Below are 16,838 nucleotides of genomic sequence, written 5' to 3'. Positions count from 1 at the left end.
GAGACCCTCTGCTGTTAGGTCAATTCCAATTCATAATAACCCACATTGGTTTTCAGGGCTGCCCATTGCTTTTCTTCATCCTGGCTGGGGGGTTTGAACTGGCACATCATGCACTGTCCTGCAAGGGCTCTTCATGCATTTGTGTGTGTGTATTTATCTGTGGGGGCCCATCTTAAGGATGTAGCAGAAAAAATACAAATGGGAACATTTGTTAATGTGAAATTTTGGATTTTATTGTGGTTTTAGTTCTTTGAATCTGAGACATAAATTATAAAATTAATAAATTTTAGCATATTTGCTGTGAATTGTTGGTTATCATTGTCTGTTATATTATTCATGTTAATTAATTTGTATTTTAAAGGTAATAAAAACAAGCTCCGGAGTCTCAGAAAAGTAGGTTAGGATGTTCAGAGACTTAAATGAACTAGGCAGCAAAGCTAGCCAGAAGCTTAAATTACGGTTTTATATCATGGCCTCAAAATAATATAAAGGAGTCATTTTGTTTTACATGTAATTATTTGTATAGTTTCCTTTGTATTAATTACGAAAAATCTCTCATTTTTCTATTAAATATCAGCTTAATTGAGTTTTTTAACAAAATGAAGAAGTGGGAAGACATGGCAAATCTACCCTCACATTTCCGAGAACGGACTGAGAGACTGGAAAGAAACTTCACTGTCTCTGCAGTCATTTTTAAGAAATATGAACCCATTTTTCAGGACATTTTTAAATATCCTCAGGAAGAGCAACCTCGTCAACAAAGAGGAAGAAAACAGAGGTACCTTATTCATTCTCTTTGTTAATAAAAAATTGACTTGTAATTAATTGTTGTCTCGCATACTCTGGGCATGTTATCTATCACCAAGTCCCCAGAGAAGGAATTCATGCTTGGCTAAGTAGAGGGTCCAGGAAAGAGAGGCCGTCCCTCAAGGAGATGGATTTACATGTGACTGTCACATGCTTAAGGACAGCAGAGGCTGTCAGGTTGGTACAGGATCACGAGGGTTTCCTTGTGCTTACCAAGGGGGTCACTGTTAGAGTTGATTCAGTGACACGGAACACCAAAAGTTGGATAGAAGTTTTGTTACGGGGGAAGCCAATGTAACTGTTTATAGAAAAATACAAAATATCTTCTTTCTTCAGAGCATTTTGAAAATAGAGTATGTTCCTATAGGAAAGTAGATTAGCTTTCATATTGCCTCTATTTTTTTCTTCTTGTGATTTAGGTATAAATTTATAGAACAAATTCATTTTTATTCACCAATTTATACCCCTTTTTAGATAGTATTTATTCAAGAATTATATACTTTTTTAAATTACATTTCCGAGTGTTAACAGCATTCTTCCCCACTTTCGACTTGGATTCCCCTTTCCATTCAGTCTTTCTTCCTGTGAACCTTCCTGCTTTCTGAACTTTCTTTTAATCTTCTTGTTGTTGGGTACTGTGGAGTCGGAACTGACCCATAACTGAGCCTCCAGCGGGTCCTCAGAGGCAGTTACCGCATAAGAGGAGATTGCCCATCCTTCTCCTGTGGAGCAGCTGGTACCTTCAGGATTGCAGCACCGCTTCTTGCCACTCTTGGTTGATATTCTAAGGCGTGCCCGCCTCACAAATACTATCGTTCGCTTCATAGGCCTTTCTGCTGTTTGGCTAATTCCTGAGAGTAGGTTCAAGTTTAAGAGTTTCTCTTGAGTGCTGTAGAAAATGTCTTTAAATTTGATTGATGTCAGTGTCTATATTGTATTTTCTTAATCCTAAGTAAGAAAATTTTGAGGTTAGTTAAAAATTACATACATTATATACTTTTATCATTATATATTTTATTAGCTTTTTTTCCCCTAGTAGTAAGAATATTTCATCAACATTTACTCTGGGACAGAGATTCTTAACTTCAGTATGTATTGTCTCACTTAATGTCAGTGATCTTTTAAAGAGGTTGACATTGTTAGAGATGGAGAAAATGAGTCACAACGAGGTTAAATAAATTGCCCAAAGTCAGAGAGCAAACAAGGGAGAGGGAAGTGTCAGGTACTCTTTCTGGATCAGTTTGTGCTTTTCAGCATGAAGCTATGCTTCCTTTCAAGTACGGGATTCTTTGAAAGTTACTAAGTGTATATTGAACACTGTGCCATGCACTGTGCTAGTATTTTGCAGGGCACAGGTATTTGAAAAACTAAAAGCCTAACAGTCTTTCTCCTGAGAGGGTGTACAAAGTACTTTGTTTGAATAAGACCTCTGGCAGGTGAAAACCACAGATGGGAAGAAAAGAAAGGCATAAAGATTCTAATTTCTACAATGGCAAATATTTAAATTGTTACATAAAATAGCCAATAGGAATTTAAGTCTGTGGCAAAAAGAAATCACTTCTCAATGAGTCAATCAGATAAGAAGAGATAAAAATAGTCCTTGAAAGATGAGTAAGATTTTGATAAATGAATTTGGAAATATAAACAGGATCTTCTATATAGAGAAAATGCAAGAAAAAAAAGACAACAAAGCGGGAATGATTTTTGGAAGAGATTACTTTTGACAGATGAAGGAAGAAAAACATGGGGAGCATAAGTGTATCTACCTAGTGGTGGTGCTGGAACTGAACTGAGTCTTCAGATTCTTCTCCAGGCTCTTTTGCCCCCTAAGGCGCTCTGTTGGAATAAGGCTACTACTGGAATGTGAAAACCACAGATGTCTCATCTAAACCTTGGCATGGATTTAGGTTGAAAAGCCAAGCTTAGAGGAAGTTTGTAGGGCTTGTTCACAGACAAGTTGGCAAAACACAAGCACGTACTTTTAATGGATGACAGTGTAAGGAATTACAGGAAACTTAGAGTATATGCAAAGAATGCCTTTGTGACTCCAAATAGCTTATAATGCTTGGGGCGGGGGGGTACAGGGAAAAAAAATCATGTTGTTGTTAGGTGCTGTTAGTCAATTATGAGCCACCCTGTGGAGCAGGCAGGACCCTGTCCCATCTTGCGTCATCCTCACAGTGTCAGCGTTGCTCCAGTGCGCTGTTACAGTCACTGGGGCAGTCCATCTCATTGAGGGTCCTTCTCTTAACGAGACTGCCCCAGCATGATGTTTGCTTGCATCTGTAGGTCTCACAGTGGGATTAGCCTAGCTGAGCATCAGTTGAACTCCCGTTGCTCATTTTTTTTATCACCTTACTCATTTTGACTTTGAAAAGCTTTTAAAATTTTTCAGAATTTTTTTTCTCTCTCTCTCAAATGAACATTTCCTCTTCCTCTCAGCTATTTCCCATCCCTATCTGGCTGAAGCAGAGTTACGCACACAGTTTTCATGTTCAATCTAGTACCTTCTAAATCTAACTGTAGGTTTCTGTTTCTTACCTAATTTATCATTGTTTAACATGTATTTTTCTATTGTCTCATGACTTTTTTTCCCCCTCACCTGAAGGCGACAGCCTTGTACTGTGTCAGAAGTTTTCCAGTTTTGTTGGATGCTTTTTATATATGCAAAAGGTAAGAAAAATAGTCATATTTATTCAGATATTTATATTTGAGTGTTTGATTATTAACTTTGCTAACTCATATCATGTACTATGAACTGGTCTTTACTGAAATGTTTCTCAAGAATTTTAAAGCTGGATTATTATTTTTTTCATATTGTCCTAAAATATACTTAACATAAAATTTACCATTAAAGTAACAATATTATTATTATTATCATTATTACTACTATTATTATTTGTGTGTGTACCATAAAATCAGATCTGACTGGTAACAGGAGGAGATTGTTCTTCCTTCTTCAGCAGAGCATCTGATGGATTCAAATCGCAAACCTCTGGGATTGCAGTGCAGATTCTTGCCACTAGCCCACAAAATTTACCATTTTAACAATTTTCAAAAATTATTAATCTGTTGGCACTAATCACATTCATAGCGTTGTTGACCCATTAACGCTATGTATTTCCTAAAAGACAAACAAAAAATATATTTTCATTAAGCAGCAAGTCCCAATGTTTTCCTTTTCTCAGTCCATGATAATCACTAGTTTTTCTGTCTCTGGTCACTTTTCTAGTTTAGATATTTTATAATAATGAGCTTTTCTGTATTTGTTCTGTCTGGCTTTTGACTTAGCATAATGTTTTCAGGATTCAGTAGTATCACGGTGTTGTAAAATTTCACTTCTTTTCATAGTGGAGTAATATTTCATTGTACATGTCGACCACATTGGGTTGTTCCAGTCACTGATTGATGGACACTTGGGCTTTTTCCCACCTTGAGGTTATTATAAAAAATGATGCAGAAGACCATATGTGTTTGAATCCTTGCTTTCAGTGAGATAACTAGGAGAAGAATTGCTAGGTTATGTGGTAGTTCTGTGTTTACCTTTTTTTTTCCTCATGTAAATGAAGAACTTTATTTAAATAACATATTTTAGTTTTGCCATTGTTAATGTAAAATACCCACTTATAAACAAATAGTTTTGATAAGGTTCTAGGAACTACCTACCTCCTTGCTTTATTTAAATATATGATCCATTGTGTAATTAACTGTTTTTATTGCTGCTCTTTGAAAATTCAGTCGAATAAGTTCAAGCAGGACTAGAGTGAGGCTGACACCTCACTGGGCCTGTCCCTCTTAGCTTATCATTTTCTACTGAACATTCCCTTGGTGTTGATGTGTTTAACTTTTATAGGAAATGCCCAACTGTTTTCCATAACAGATACACCATTTTACTTTTCCACCAGCCATAAATAAAGGTACTAATTTCTCCAAATTCTCATCAACACTTGTTATTCTTATTTGGGTTTTTTTTTTTTTATGCAGCTAATCTTGTGGGTGTGAAGTGGTATTCTGCTACCGGAAAATAAACTCTTCCCACAAAATCCTTAGCTATCCAAAATGACATTAAGAAACAATCACCATTAGTTAATACAAGAAAAATTTGTGAGTGTTCTCAGGCCCGTAAAATAAATTATCAGATCATACCATATAACTCTTAAAACCTAAAGTGTGTTTTTTTTTTCTCAGACACAGTTCAAAGTCACGGCAGTGTAGTGCTGAGATGCTGAGGGGGCTGCCAGGAATGGTGCTGGTTGATGCCACTCTTTTTTTTTTTTTATTATTTTTTTTAATGCCACTCTTGTTGCTTGATGTGCACAGCCCCCTTAACGGCTCGCTGCAAACCTAACGTTGAACACTAGTTTTGCTTTTCACTCTTTTTTTTCTTCTTCTTTTTTATTTTTTGGTAAAAGCTGAAATCCTCTTCAGATCTTTTTCAGTTCATGAAAACAGGTATCTTTTCTAAGTGTAAACTTTGGAAGAGCAGAGGATACCTGCGTCTTACCGTGGGTTTGATATGTGTTTCCCCGTTGGCTGCAAGGTAGCTCTGTGGGCACAGTCCGCAGAGAGTTGTGCTACTGACTCCCAGGTTGTGCCCGTCTGACAGTTTGAATCCACCAGCGGCTCCAATGGAGGAAGGTGGGAATTCTCCTCTCGTTCGATTTACAGCCTGGAGACTTCAGTGGAGGGTCAGCTATGAGTCAGCTCCACGACACCGAGTGAAATGTGATGACTGCTAATACTGCTAAGAGCCTCGCAGTCTGAACCTCCCACCTGCTCACCAGAAGAATGATGTAGCTGTCTTGCTTCTGTAAGCATCACAGCCTTGGAAACCCTATGAGGCAGGTCTGCTGTGTCCAGCATTATCAGTTGGGATCTCCTCAAAGGGTTTTGTTTTGTCGCCTAGTTGACTAATAACACTGGATAGATTTTCCTTTGTTTATATGTCATTTGTTCATCCTCTCGCCAGAGATGTCTTGAGCCTTTTAGATGCACAATTAACTTCTTTTTCAAGGGTTTGTACAAGACTAGTTCCTACAAGGTGGTGGTTCTATGCCATTGAATCAAAACTGACTCATAGCTGACCCTCCAGTGGGTTTTCACAGGCTGAAAATGGCGTGGAAGATTGCCCATCTTTTTCCTCCAGTGCAATTAGTGAATTTGAACCTTATGTCTTTGAGTTGCTAGCATAACTCCTTACCACTAAGCCCTTAAAGCTCCCTCTAAGGTGGAGATTAAAAATGTTCAAAATGCTTCTCTTCTACCAACTGCTGTCCCTCTCCATCAGCTCTGACATCGGTGGTTCCTTTTCCCCTTAGAACTCTCACTCCCATCAGTGTCTCTGGGTTCTGTAGTTTACTGGAAAGTCACTCAGAATCTCAAAAACTGTCAGAGAAGTGGTTCATGTGTTTGTAGATGGTATAAGCTGATGCATGTGGTTGCAGAAGTTCCTGAAGGGATGGGCCAGTTGCCCTCTGGCTGAGATTGTCAGTTGTGGACTGTCATTTGCTGGCTGTCTGAGCAGCTGGATCAGGTTCTATGCAGTATACCAACTGAACAAGGAGTTTGCCAGGAGCATTTCTCTATAAACTGTCTCAGGGCTACACCCATATCCCTGGAATTGCTGTGAGTGGCAACTTGGAAGTACCTTCTAGGGGGTATCTGCTTATATGTCATTTTGGAAACACATCTTTGGAGGAAGTGTTCTGTTCTAACCCTGCTTACTTAATACAACAAATAACTTGTTCTGAAAAGAAGTCCTAAGCATAGACAAAGAGAATAGCATCACCAAACAGAAGGCTGTGTTGGGAATGGCCATATTACTTACTAGTTCATTGTACCACATTTGCCCATTTTATGTAAAGTGTTTTTGCCCTGTCATTGTTCATTTGTAAATTTTACTGCCTTTTAATGAAATAGAAATGGTTACAGTTCCTATTGTATAATGTATAATATTGCTGATTTATAGGACCTCTGGTGGCCCGGTGGTACAGAATTATGCTACTGCCCCAAAGGCACACAGTTCGAATTCACCAGACGCTCTACAGGAGAAGCATGGGCAATTTTCTCCTATGATTTATGTCTGGAAACCTGTTGAAGGGTCAGCTATGAGTCATTTTTTACTTTATGGCACATAACAACAACCTTGTCATTATAATTAAAGGGAGAAGTGACTTTGAAATATTATAAAATTGATGTAAGTGTAACCACAACATTTTCCAATTCTACAGGTAATTTCCCCATGATTAGTGATGATTTGGTCAATTCTTACCATCTCCTTCTGTGCGCCTTGGACCTAGTTTATGGAAATGCCCTTCAGTGTTCTAATCGTAAGGAACTTGTAAACCCTAATTTTAAAGGTAAGTTTCTAAATCAAGGGTTATTGGACAAAGCAACCAACTTAAAAAAGAAAGAAAGAAAGAAATCCAAATAGCTTAAAAAAGAAAAGATTATTGACCAGCTCACATCTCCACCTTTTGTTCACACTAGCAGTTTTATACATAGCACAGATTCCCTAACATCAGACGATGTGGGGTTTTTTTAGTTTTGTTTTTTTTTAATTTATTTTATTTTTTTTATTATTATTATTAGTGTGTGTGTGTGTGTGTGTGTGTACCGTCAAATTGGATCTAACTGGTACAGGAGGAGATGGTCCCGCCTTCTCCGGCAAAGCATCTGGTGGATTCGAACTGCATATCTCTGGGATTGCAGTGCAGCTTCTTGCCACTAGGCCACCAGAACTCCCCCAGAGGATGTGTTTTAAAGAGCTTCAGCTCTTCATCTAATGAATGATGGTAATTACAGAATTTTCCACAATTTTGTGCTTATATAAACAACATGTCTACACATATGAGAGTGGAGTGTGCTTACAAAAAATAGTAGAGGAAGGAAGGTTTTATGCTTGGCAAAAGCAGTCAGCCATCTAGTAAACACTACAGTCATTGCAGGCAGCACAGAGGCTTTGAAGAAAATTTTAAATATTTCTGAAATATACACTCAGTAAGAAGTCATTATGAGACGCAGAAAAAGCAAAGATAGTGACCGTGAAGTCAGAAGTCTTTTTCTACGTTAGCCAACTTCCAGCTTGACATGTAGATCAAAAAGGACTTATTACTGGAATCTTCATTTCTGTTTTCTTGCAGAAAAGGGATAGTTATGATCTTAAAAGAAGTAATATGAATTTTAATCTCCTAAGCTAACAGATGAATGGAAATGATCATTATCTTGGTGATGTGTTTAGTAGGTTTAAGTATGTAATTCTTATGTTATAAGGCGAAATTAGCATGAATTATAGTACAAATATAAATAAATATTTATAGAGTTAGTAATTTAATACTGCTGATGCTTTTTGTTTTAATTTTATACTGGTTTACATCTGCTGATGTTTTTTTTTTTTCCTTTCATTTGTTTATTTACAAAATTCTAATACAAATTCGAACAAATTCTTTCAATTTCCCTCACTCCACCATCCATCAAATTGTACAACCCAGTGATTAATCCCCTCGTCCCCTTGTACATCCACATTCCTCAGCTTCTAGCCTCTTTCACCCCTCCTGGATCCTTATACTCATTCTACAATAATGGTCTTATATTTATCCTTGTGGGACTGAGTTAGTTCACTCAGCGTAATGCTCTCCAGTCCCTCCCAAGTTAAGTAATAATTTACAAAGTTATTGCTCCTGCATGCTGCATAGTATTTCATTATGTGAATGTACCATAATTTCTCAATCCATTCGTTTGTAGTTGAACATTGGGGCTGGCTGTTTACATATTCCTGGGATGGTGAATAATGCAACTATAAACATTGGTGTACAAATCTCAAGTTTGTGCCTCAGTTCTCATATTCCCAGGTTATATTCCCAGTGATGTTTTTAAATGATAACCATGGTAGATTCCAGGTAGTTGTCAATGTTGAGGAAATTCTAATTAGAATTTTAACTTGTTTAACTATCCTGCTAGATTTTTAGAGTCCGTGGAGTTACTTCGCTTCCTCCTGGTGTGGTGACTTGATGTCTTTATAAAGTTTTCTCTCTTATATAGTCTTTTTTCTCATTACCATCCTAGCTGCCTTTTCCATTTCTACACAGCCTCTTCCCTTCCCTCTTGAATTTTCCCTTCATGCTTTTTTTTCCTTTTTTTTTTTTCGTTCATGCTTTTTGTGCAGGGCAAAATGAAGCTGTAGATGATTGTGGCAGTAGGAGGTCTTATGATGTAGGCTGTGGAGAACTGCACCAGAGACAGCAGCACCTTTCTGGGGTTCCATCCGGTTCACCAGTTGCTCTGAGGGAGAAAGAAGGGCAATTTCCTCCTGTGTGTTTTATAGTCTCCCACTGGAGGGTCAGCTAGGAGTCATTTCCACCTTAACACCATTGAGTGAGTGGGATGATTATAAGCACAGCTAATGTAACTGAGTGAAAGCATCACACTTTAGACTGAACACTGAACTTTTCAAAGTTGTGTTTTTGTTTGAATGTGAGACTTATTTCCAAAGTTTTATTTTTGTGCATCTTAGATCTATGGCAATATACTTTTTAAAAAAATCCTTGTTTCTCTTAACTGTCTCTCAGTCGTTGTTGTTGATTGCCGCTGAGTCGAGCGTGACTCAGAGACCCTATGAACAAAAGGCCTGAAGCCCCTCTACAGCCATCGACATTTATCAAGGTTCATAAAGTTTCCAGAGGCGTATTATTTAGGAAGTGGATGACACTCCTGTTTCCAAACCTGTCTTAAACTGGGAGCTCCACCAAACACTGTCCATCATGGGTAACCATTATGGCATTTGACACCCCAATGGCACAAGGCTCAGCATCACAGCAACCCCAGGTTATCTCAGTACAGCATATTGACTGACAGAAGAGTGCTGTACCACTAAGAAGAATGTTCCTCCAAAATATAACAACAATCAACTTTAAATATATTGGCTTTAAACAAAAGGCTTAAAAAACCAACATAACCAATATAGTATGTTGTTATGTGCCATTGAATTGCCTGCAATGTTTAGTGGTCCTGTGTACAAAAGCTCTGAACGCTTCCCTGTCCTGAGCCAGTCTCTGTAATTCCAACACAACAACACCATTGCCCCACATACCACATCAATCCATCTCATCCAGGGTCTTCCTCTCCTGCACTGTTCCTCCACCCTACTGAGCATGATGTCCTTCTCTAAGGACCAAAGGACCAGTCTCTCCTGACAACAAGCCAAAGTATGTGAGGCAGAGCTTCAAAACCCTAGCCTCCAAGGAGAGATTTGGTTTCACTCTTTCTGAGACAGACCAATTTGTTTTCTTGGTGGTCCATGGTATGTTCAAGACTCTTCACCAGCACCACAACTTGAAGGCATCTATTCTTCTTCTGTCATCCTTAGTCATTGTCCAACTCTCTGAAGCATAACAAGTACTTGAAAAGACCATGGCCTGGATTAGGCGCACCTTTGTATCTAGACTGACATTGTTGCTCTTCAGCACTCTGGAGAGGTCCATGACAGCAGATTTTCCCAATGCAATTCATCTTGTGATTTCTTCACTGCTGGTGTCAATAGTGTTGATTGTGGATCTGAGCAGGATGTAATTGTTAACAACGTCAATCTCTTCTCCATCTATCATGATGCTGCCAGTCGTCCCAGTGGTGAGAATGACAAGCCTTTTGAATGGTGATTTTATTTGGTGTTATTTGAGGAATATTGAAATAGAATCAATACACTGGGTCCTGTTTAGTATTTCTTACATACATTTATATGCAACTACTAGCTTGGCTATTATTTATGTTTTGATTATCCATTTGGTTTAATGTATGCTAACTAATACTGCTCTTTTTAACAATCCTATACACATCCTAGGCTTCTCTGAAGACTTTTCTGGTAAGGATTCCAAACCTTCCTCAGATCCACCTTGTGTCATTGAGAAGCTGTGTTCTTTACATGACGGCCTTGTTTTGGAAGCAAAGGGGATAAAGGAACATTTCTGGAAACCCTATATTAGGAAACTTTATGAAAGAAAGGTTTGTAAGCAACAGAGACATAATGTGAAGATGTTTTTCTCAGGTAAAATTGTATTTACTGTAATGACTTAAGGACCTCTTCTCTTATTATAGCTCCTTAAGGGGAGAGAAGAAAATCTTACTGGGTTTCTGGAACCTGGGAACTTTGGAGAAAGCTTGTGAGTAATTTTGTTACAGAATGGTTTTAAATTGTATCCTTTCACGAAAGTGTTTAGTGTTTGCACTGTTTATATCCTAGACATGTAGAAGACGATTTTTAGGGGAGGAGTAAAAAGGCTCTACGACAAGCAGATATCCTTTTAATCTAGTAAAAATCATGTAACTGTTCTTTAAAGTATTTTTCTTTTTTTCCAAACATTTTATTGTATCTGAGGTGACTCTTTACACAGAAAATTCACAATTTATATAATAATCCACTCCCAGATTATGCCATGGTGTTGATTACCATCTCCTCAGAGTGCCAGGTCTCACACCTTCCACCCTGAGTCCCTCATTTTCAGTCCAATCTCATTTTTCTCTTCTTCCTGCCTTCTTATCTTTGTTTTTGGGATAATGTCCTTTAGATCTCACATAGTTGTGTGTAATTTTGTCTTTTTTAAAAAAAAATTTTATTTTAAGGGAGCTCTGGTGGCCTAGTGGCAAGACACTGCACTACAATCCCAGAGGTACGTGGTTCAAATCCACCAGATGCTCTGCTGGGGAAGGAGGGGGCAGTCTCCTCCTGTACCAGTCAGATCTGATTTGATGGTACACGTAAAAATAATACAATAAAAAAAAAATATTTTCATGAACATTTACAGAAAATTTGAATTTTCATTCATTCATTGTTGCACATTGTCCTCCCTCCCTCCCCAGTTTATTTATTTTTTTTTTAAAAAAACCACTTTGTTCATTGTTGCACAATTTCTTCCCTCCCACTCACTCATCCCCCAGTCCACTTTGCAGTGCACCTCTTATTCTGGACTATTGTCATAAGTTGCTTGTCTTAAGGTGCAAATTCCTCATGGGTGTTACTGTTTATTTTATAGGTTGGTTCTTTTATGTGGTTGAGAAATAATATGAAATAATCATCCCTAAAACTATGAGCTGTTGTTTGAGTAAAACAGAGGAACACTACAAGGTTTAAAATCAGGCAGGGTAAGTACCAGGGATATATCCTTTCTCCAGACCTCTTGAAGTTGTATGCTGAGCAAATAATTCACGAAGCTGGACTCTAAGAAGAAGAATGTGGCATCAGTATCAGTGGAAGACTCAATAACCTGCATTATGCCAATGACACCACCTTGCTCGAAGGTGAAGAGGACTTGAAACACTTGTTGCAGAAGATCAAGGACTACAGCCTTCAATATTGATTACAGCTCAACATCAAGAAGACAAAAATCCTCACCCCTGAGCTAATAGGCAGCACCATAATAGATGGAAAAAAGCTTCAAGTTGTCAGTGATTTCATCTTACTTGGATCTACAGTCAACCCCATTGGTACCAGCATTCAGGAGAGCAAGAGATGTATTGCATTGGGCAAAGCTACTGTCTGGGGCCTCTTCAAAAAACTAAGGAGTAGTTTTGTTAGTTTGAGCACCAAGGTAAAACTGATTCAGGCCTGGTGTTTTGAATCCTTTGCTATGCATCTGAGAGCTGGACAGTGAATAAGGATGACAAAAGAAGAATCTATGCCTTTGAGTTGTGCTGGAAAAGAGTACTGAGTATCCCATGGACTGCCAAGAGGACAAATAGCTGTGTCTTCAAGAAGATGCAGCAAGATTGCTTCTTGGAGGTAAAGATGATGAAGCTTTGTCTCTTAGCCTTCATCTTGTTGCTAGGAGAAGCTATTCCGTGGAGGGGGATGTCATGCTTGGAAAGGCTGAGGGTTAGCGAAACAGAGGACGACCCTCAATGAGATGGTGCAGCAGTGGGATTAAGTGTGTCAGAGTTGATGAGGATGGCAAAGCATTGGACAGGGTTCTCGTCTTCTCTTCATAAGGTTGCTGTGAGTTATATTCCCCTAACAACATCAGCACGTTTATTATGGATGAGCATACTGTTACAGGCTTACCTTTTAGGATATGGGCCGCCAAACTGAGCAGTTAGCTTCCTTTTATAATCTTCCATTTCATACTCCACAGTGATCCCACTACAGTTTAACTCTTAATAACACGATGCAATAATTAAGTGCCCTAAAACATGAACTGACATGGAAGTTTTCTAAGAGTGCACGTCTTGTATTTTTTTTTCCTCTTTAGTAAAGCCATCAATAAAGCCTATGAAGAGTATGTTTTATCTGTTGGAAATTTAGATGAACGGATATTTCTTGGTGATGATGCTGAGGAGGAAATTGGGACTCTCTCAAGGTGTCTGAACGCTGGCTCCGGAACGGAGAGTGCTGAGAGGGTCCAGGTGAAGAACATCTTACAGCAGCACTTTGACAAGGTTAGTGGAGCCATTCCTGAAGCAGAGGAATAAAGAACCTGACATGCAAGAGGGTCTATTTTATTTTTATAGTACAGTATTTTTTCTTTTCCTTGCCTCCAGTAGGAAAAACGGAAAATCTTACATTTCTTAATTGTAAAAGTTTTCTTTCTTTATTTTTTCATATCAGCTTTCAAACATTTAGGTTAGGTCTAAAAAAGGTCCAATCTAATAGAAAACTAAGTTTGTATATTGTGCAGTTGGCTTTGAAAGGATGGGCCAGTAAGTTATACTTTATATTAGATACGGTGGGGATTTAGAAAAGTAAAAGAACCTGAATTGGTGCCTTCACTCAGGAGACCAGAGGAGAAATTGAGACTTTGGTCTCTAAGAAAATGATACTGAGTTTCAGGGTCCTAAGTGTCATAACAAACAAACCTTTTTTTTTTAAATTTTTTTTTATAACAATTCTTTTTTTTTTAAATTTTTATTGTATTATTTTTACGTGTACCGTCAAATCAGATCTGACTGGTACAGGAGGAGATTGCCCTCTCCTTCTCCAGCAGAGCACCTGGTGGATTTGAACCGTGTACCTCTGGGATTGCAGTACAGCGTCTTGCCACTAGGCCACCATAGCTCCCTTTGGAACAATTCTTTAATTTACTTGTTTCTTGGATGTAAACCTGGTAGACAAATAAACATTTAAGATCTGAGGAAGAGAGCAAGACACTCAACCAGATGGATTGACTCAGTAATTACCGCATTGGGCTCGAGTATGTCAGATTGTGAGGATGGCACAGGACAGGACAGGACAGGTTCACTTTCTATTGTTCATTGGGTTGATATACTTAACTCAACAGCACCTAACAACAACAGTCCCTGTAATAGGGAGCTCTTGTGGCATAGTTTGTAGCATGTCATGCTGCTAACCAAAATGACACACATGTCTGACAGTTCAAATCCCACCAGTGACTGTGAGGGAAAAGGATGGATGGTCTCTTCCTGTTAAGCTTTATAGCTCCAGAATCCCAACGGAGGGTCCCTATGAGTTGGAATCAATTTGATGGCAGTGAGAGACGTTTGTTTGGGAAAACTAGAAAACGTTGTCTATTAGCATATTAGCATATGTCATTTTCATGATTATTTGAATGTTGGCATAAGAAAAAAGTTCAATAGATTTTAGTAACTAAAGGCAAGGCGCTGGTGCTGAAATCCTGAGGAGTTGCTCTGGCTCTGCCTCTGGTGGTGAAAATTCATGAGCGGCTCCTCTAGAGAAAGGTGGACAGGCCCCTCCCACGAGATTCAGTCTGACCAGACAGCAGTTAGCACGGTGCAGTTTAATAAAGGCAGGACACATGTGATGCTTTTGTGAACTTTGATTAAAATGATGTCTCATTTGGCCCAATTTAATGCGTAACTTTCATTATAAATATTTGTGTATTTGCAAAAATAGAGGCAGATGGAACCATGAAATTTTGTTTCTCAGAGATGAGAATGGTCATCTTTTTTTAAAAAATTACTTTTATTTTTTATTGGTTTGCATACACAATTTGTATAGACTGTTTTGTTTCTGTACCTTGTGATGTGATTCACCCTTTCCTCTATTCACAGAGATTGATCATCTTTTTAAAGTGAATGTAATGTTACCCTTTCTTTGGACTTTTAATTTGGGGAAATAGAGAGTGGAGGTTCTTATTTCAAGATTAACTTTTAAGAGATAGTCTTGGTCACGGAGTTTGGTGGATATAGGGAAGGGGTGGGAGACTCCAAAACAATGTACATGAATGAAAGACAATGCAAACAAATGATTGTATGCAGACCAATTAAAAAATATTTTTTTTTCAAACAGAGATAATCCTGTAGTTGGCCTAATAACAAATTGTCCTTTCAGACATCTTCACGTGGAAAGATAATGGCAACTCTTAGCATTTGTATGTTTAAATTATAAGAATTTTTCTATTTAGGAAAAAAACCCAAAAAAGAATGTTTCTATGTGAAATTTAGTGACATTTGTAAAGATCAAATTTTATTTGACTTGAACTCTCTATTTTGCAGCAACTGAAAATATTTGTAACTTGAAATAATGTTCTCCCTCCTCCCTCATTTTTCTCATATAGTCTAAAACACTTAGGATCTCCACACCACTTACTGGGATAAGATACGTCAAGGAGAACAGCCCTTGTGTGACTTCAGTTTCCACAGCTACGCATAGCTTGAGTCGTCTTCACACCATGCTAGCAGGTCTCAGAAATGCACCAAGTGAGAAACTGGAACAGATTCTAAGGTTAGTTTGAGCTCTATTTCCTTTCCAGATTTGCTTGTTGATAATTTTCCAACTTTGTACTATTAGTGCCTTAATTATCCATTAATCTTAATTGTTCTTATTGTTGTTGTTATGTGCCGTCGAGTCGCATGCGACTCATAGTGACCCTGTGTACAACAGCCCTAAACCCCGCTCTATCCTGTGCCAATCACGCTGTCTCTGACACTCCCATCCCTATTATCCCAGTCACTGAATCAATCCACCTCATAGAGGGCCTTCCTCTCCTGCGCTGTCCCTCCACCCTCCCAAGCATGATGTCCCTCTCCAAGGACCGGTCCCTCCTTACAACATGTCCAAAGTATGTTAGACAGAGCCTCAGAATCCTTGCCTCCAAGGAGCCACCCGGTTTAACCCTTTCCAGGATGAATCTGTTTGTTTTCCTAGCAGTCCATCTTAATTAGTGAACTTTATATTAATGTTGTCAGTTGCACACTCAGTCCTGGATAAATACTCTATCAGATGCACAACTAGGAGATCCTCTTTCCTAAGGTTTCTTTAATCTAGGGTAGGAGATAACAACAAACAGCACTACACACAATAGAATAAGACACAAACGTAACATCATTGACTGTTTAGGCTGAAGAATTCAGGGAAGGGAGAGATTAGACTTTGTGAAGAAAACTGGACCTAAGCAAAATTCTGAATGGTTGATCAGATTTTAAAAGACAAAGGGAAGTCCAACACATTGAGAAAACAAAACCACTGTAACTTTTCTAAGTTCTTTACATCTCACTTAGCCAGCAGAGAGAGTGTGCTGTCTTTGCTTCCTCTGAGTTCTCTATGACTAGCAGGAATGCCAGTGAGCATAGTGAACAGCACTCCAGACTGTGTCCTTTGACGTTTGCTTAGCCTTTGCCAACCTGATTTGGAAAAAAAAAATTACCTCAAGAAACCTCCAAGCTCTTAAAGTTTATGATATGATGGCATAGAAGCCTGTAGCACATTTACTTTATTTATTTATATATGATATCAAGAAAGCCCTGTGTACATCCATTCATAATTTCCCACTCAAAGCTGGGCTCCCCTGGAGAAAGATGGGCAGTCTCCTTCCATGAGATATACATCCTCAGAAAACAGAAAAAGTAATGCTTTGCATTGCAATACTGAAGGATTCTATGGACACAATACTGAATGATGCAAGAAGCATCAGAAGAAAATGGAAGAAGCGAGCTCTGGTGGCTTAGTGGTAAGGAATTACGCTGACAACCCAAAGGCACACGGTTCGAGTTCACAAGCTGCTCCACAGGAACAAGATGGGTGGTCTCCTTTGGTGTGATTTACGGCTTCTGAAAACCAACCCACTGGA

The 16,838-nt window shown here is 38.5% G+C and overlaps 1 protein-coding gene across 2 annotated transcripts in view; it reads left to right on the top strand.

Annotated features, from left to right (window-relative positions):
• Positions 1–16,838, top strand: part of RBL2 (retinoblastoma-like 2 (p130)) — a 46,416-nt gene that overhangs the window by 8,917 nt on the left and 20,661 nt on the right. For both annotated transcript variants that reach the window (XR_438972.1, XM_006897098.1), the window contains exons 3-9: positions 578–778; positions 3,416–3,480; positions 7,038–7,166; positions 10,643–10,803; positions 10,897–10,961; positions 13,044–13,230; positions 15,327–15,493. Coding sequence is in view for 1 of the 2 variants with exons in the window: in XM_006897098.1 (XP_006897160.1) it covers positions 578–778; positions 3,416–3,480; positions 7,038–7,166; positions 10,643–10,803; positions 10,897–10,961; positions 13,044–13,230; positions 15,327–15,493 (975 nt within the window). In the remaining variant the exon portion in view is untranslated. The remainder of the gene's footprint in view (positions 1–577; positions 779–3,415; positions 3,481–7,037; positions 7,167–10,642; positions 10,804–10,896; positions 10,962–13,043; positions 13,231–15,326; positions 15,494–16,838) is intronic.

This window comes from Elephantulus edwardii, unplaced genomic scaffold (assembly GCF_000299155.1).
Source record: "Elephantulus edwardii isolate Elephantulus edwardi_28Jun2011 unplaced genomic scaffold, EleEdw1.0 scaffold00201, whole genome shotgun sequence".
NCBI classification, from domain to species: domain Eukaryota; kingdom Metazoa; phylum Chordata; class Mammalia; order Macroscelidea; family Macroscelididae; genus Elephantulus; species Elephantulus edwardii.
Note: the sequence above shows the minus strand (reverse complement) of the source record. Positions and strands in the feature narration are given on the sequence as shown.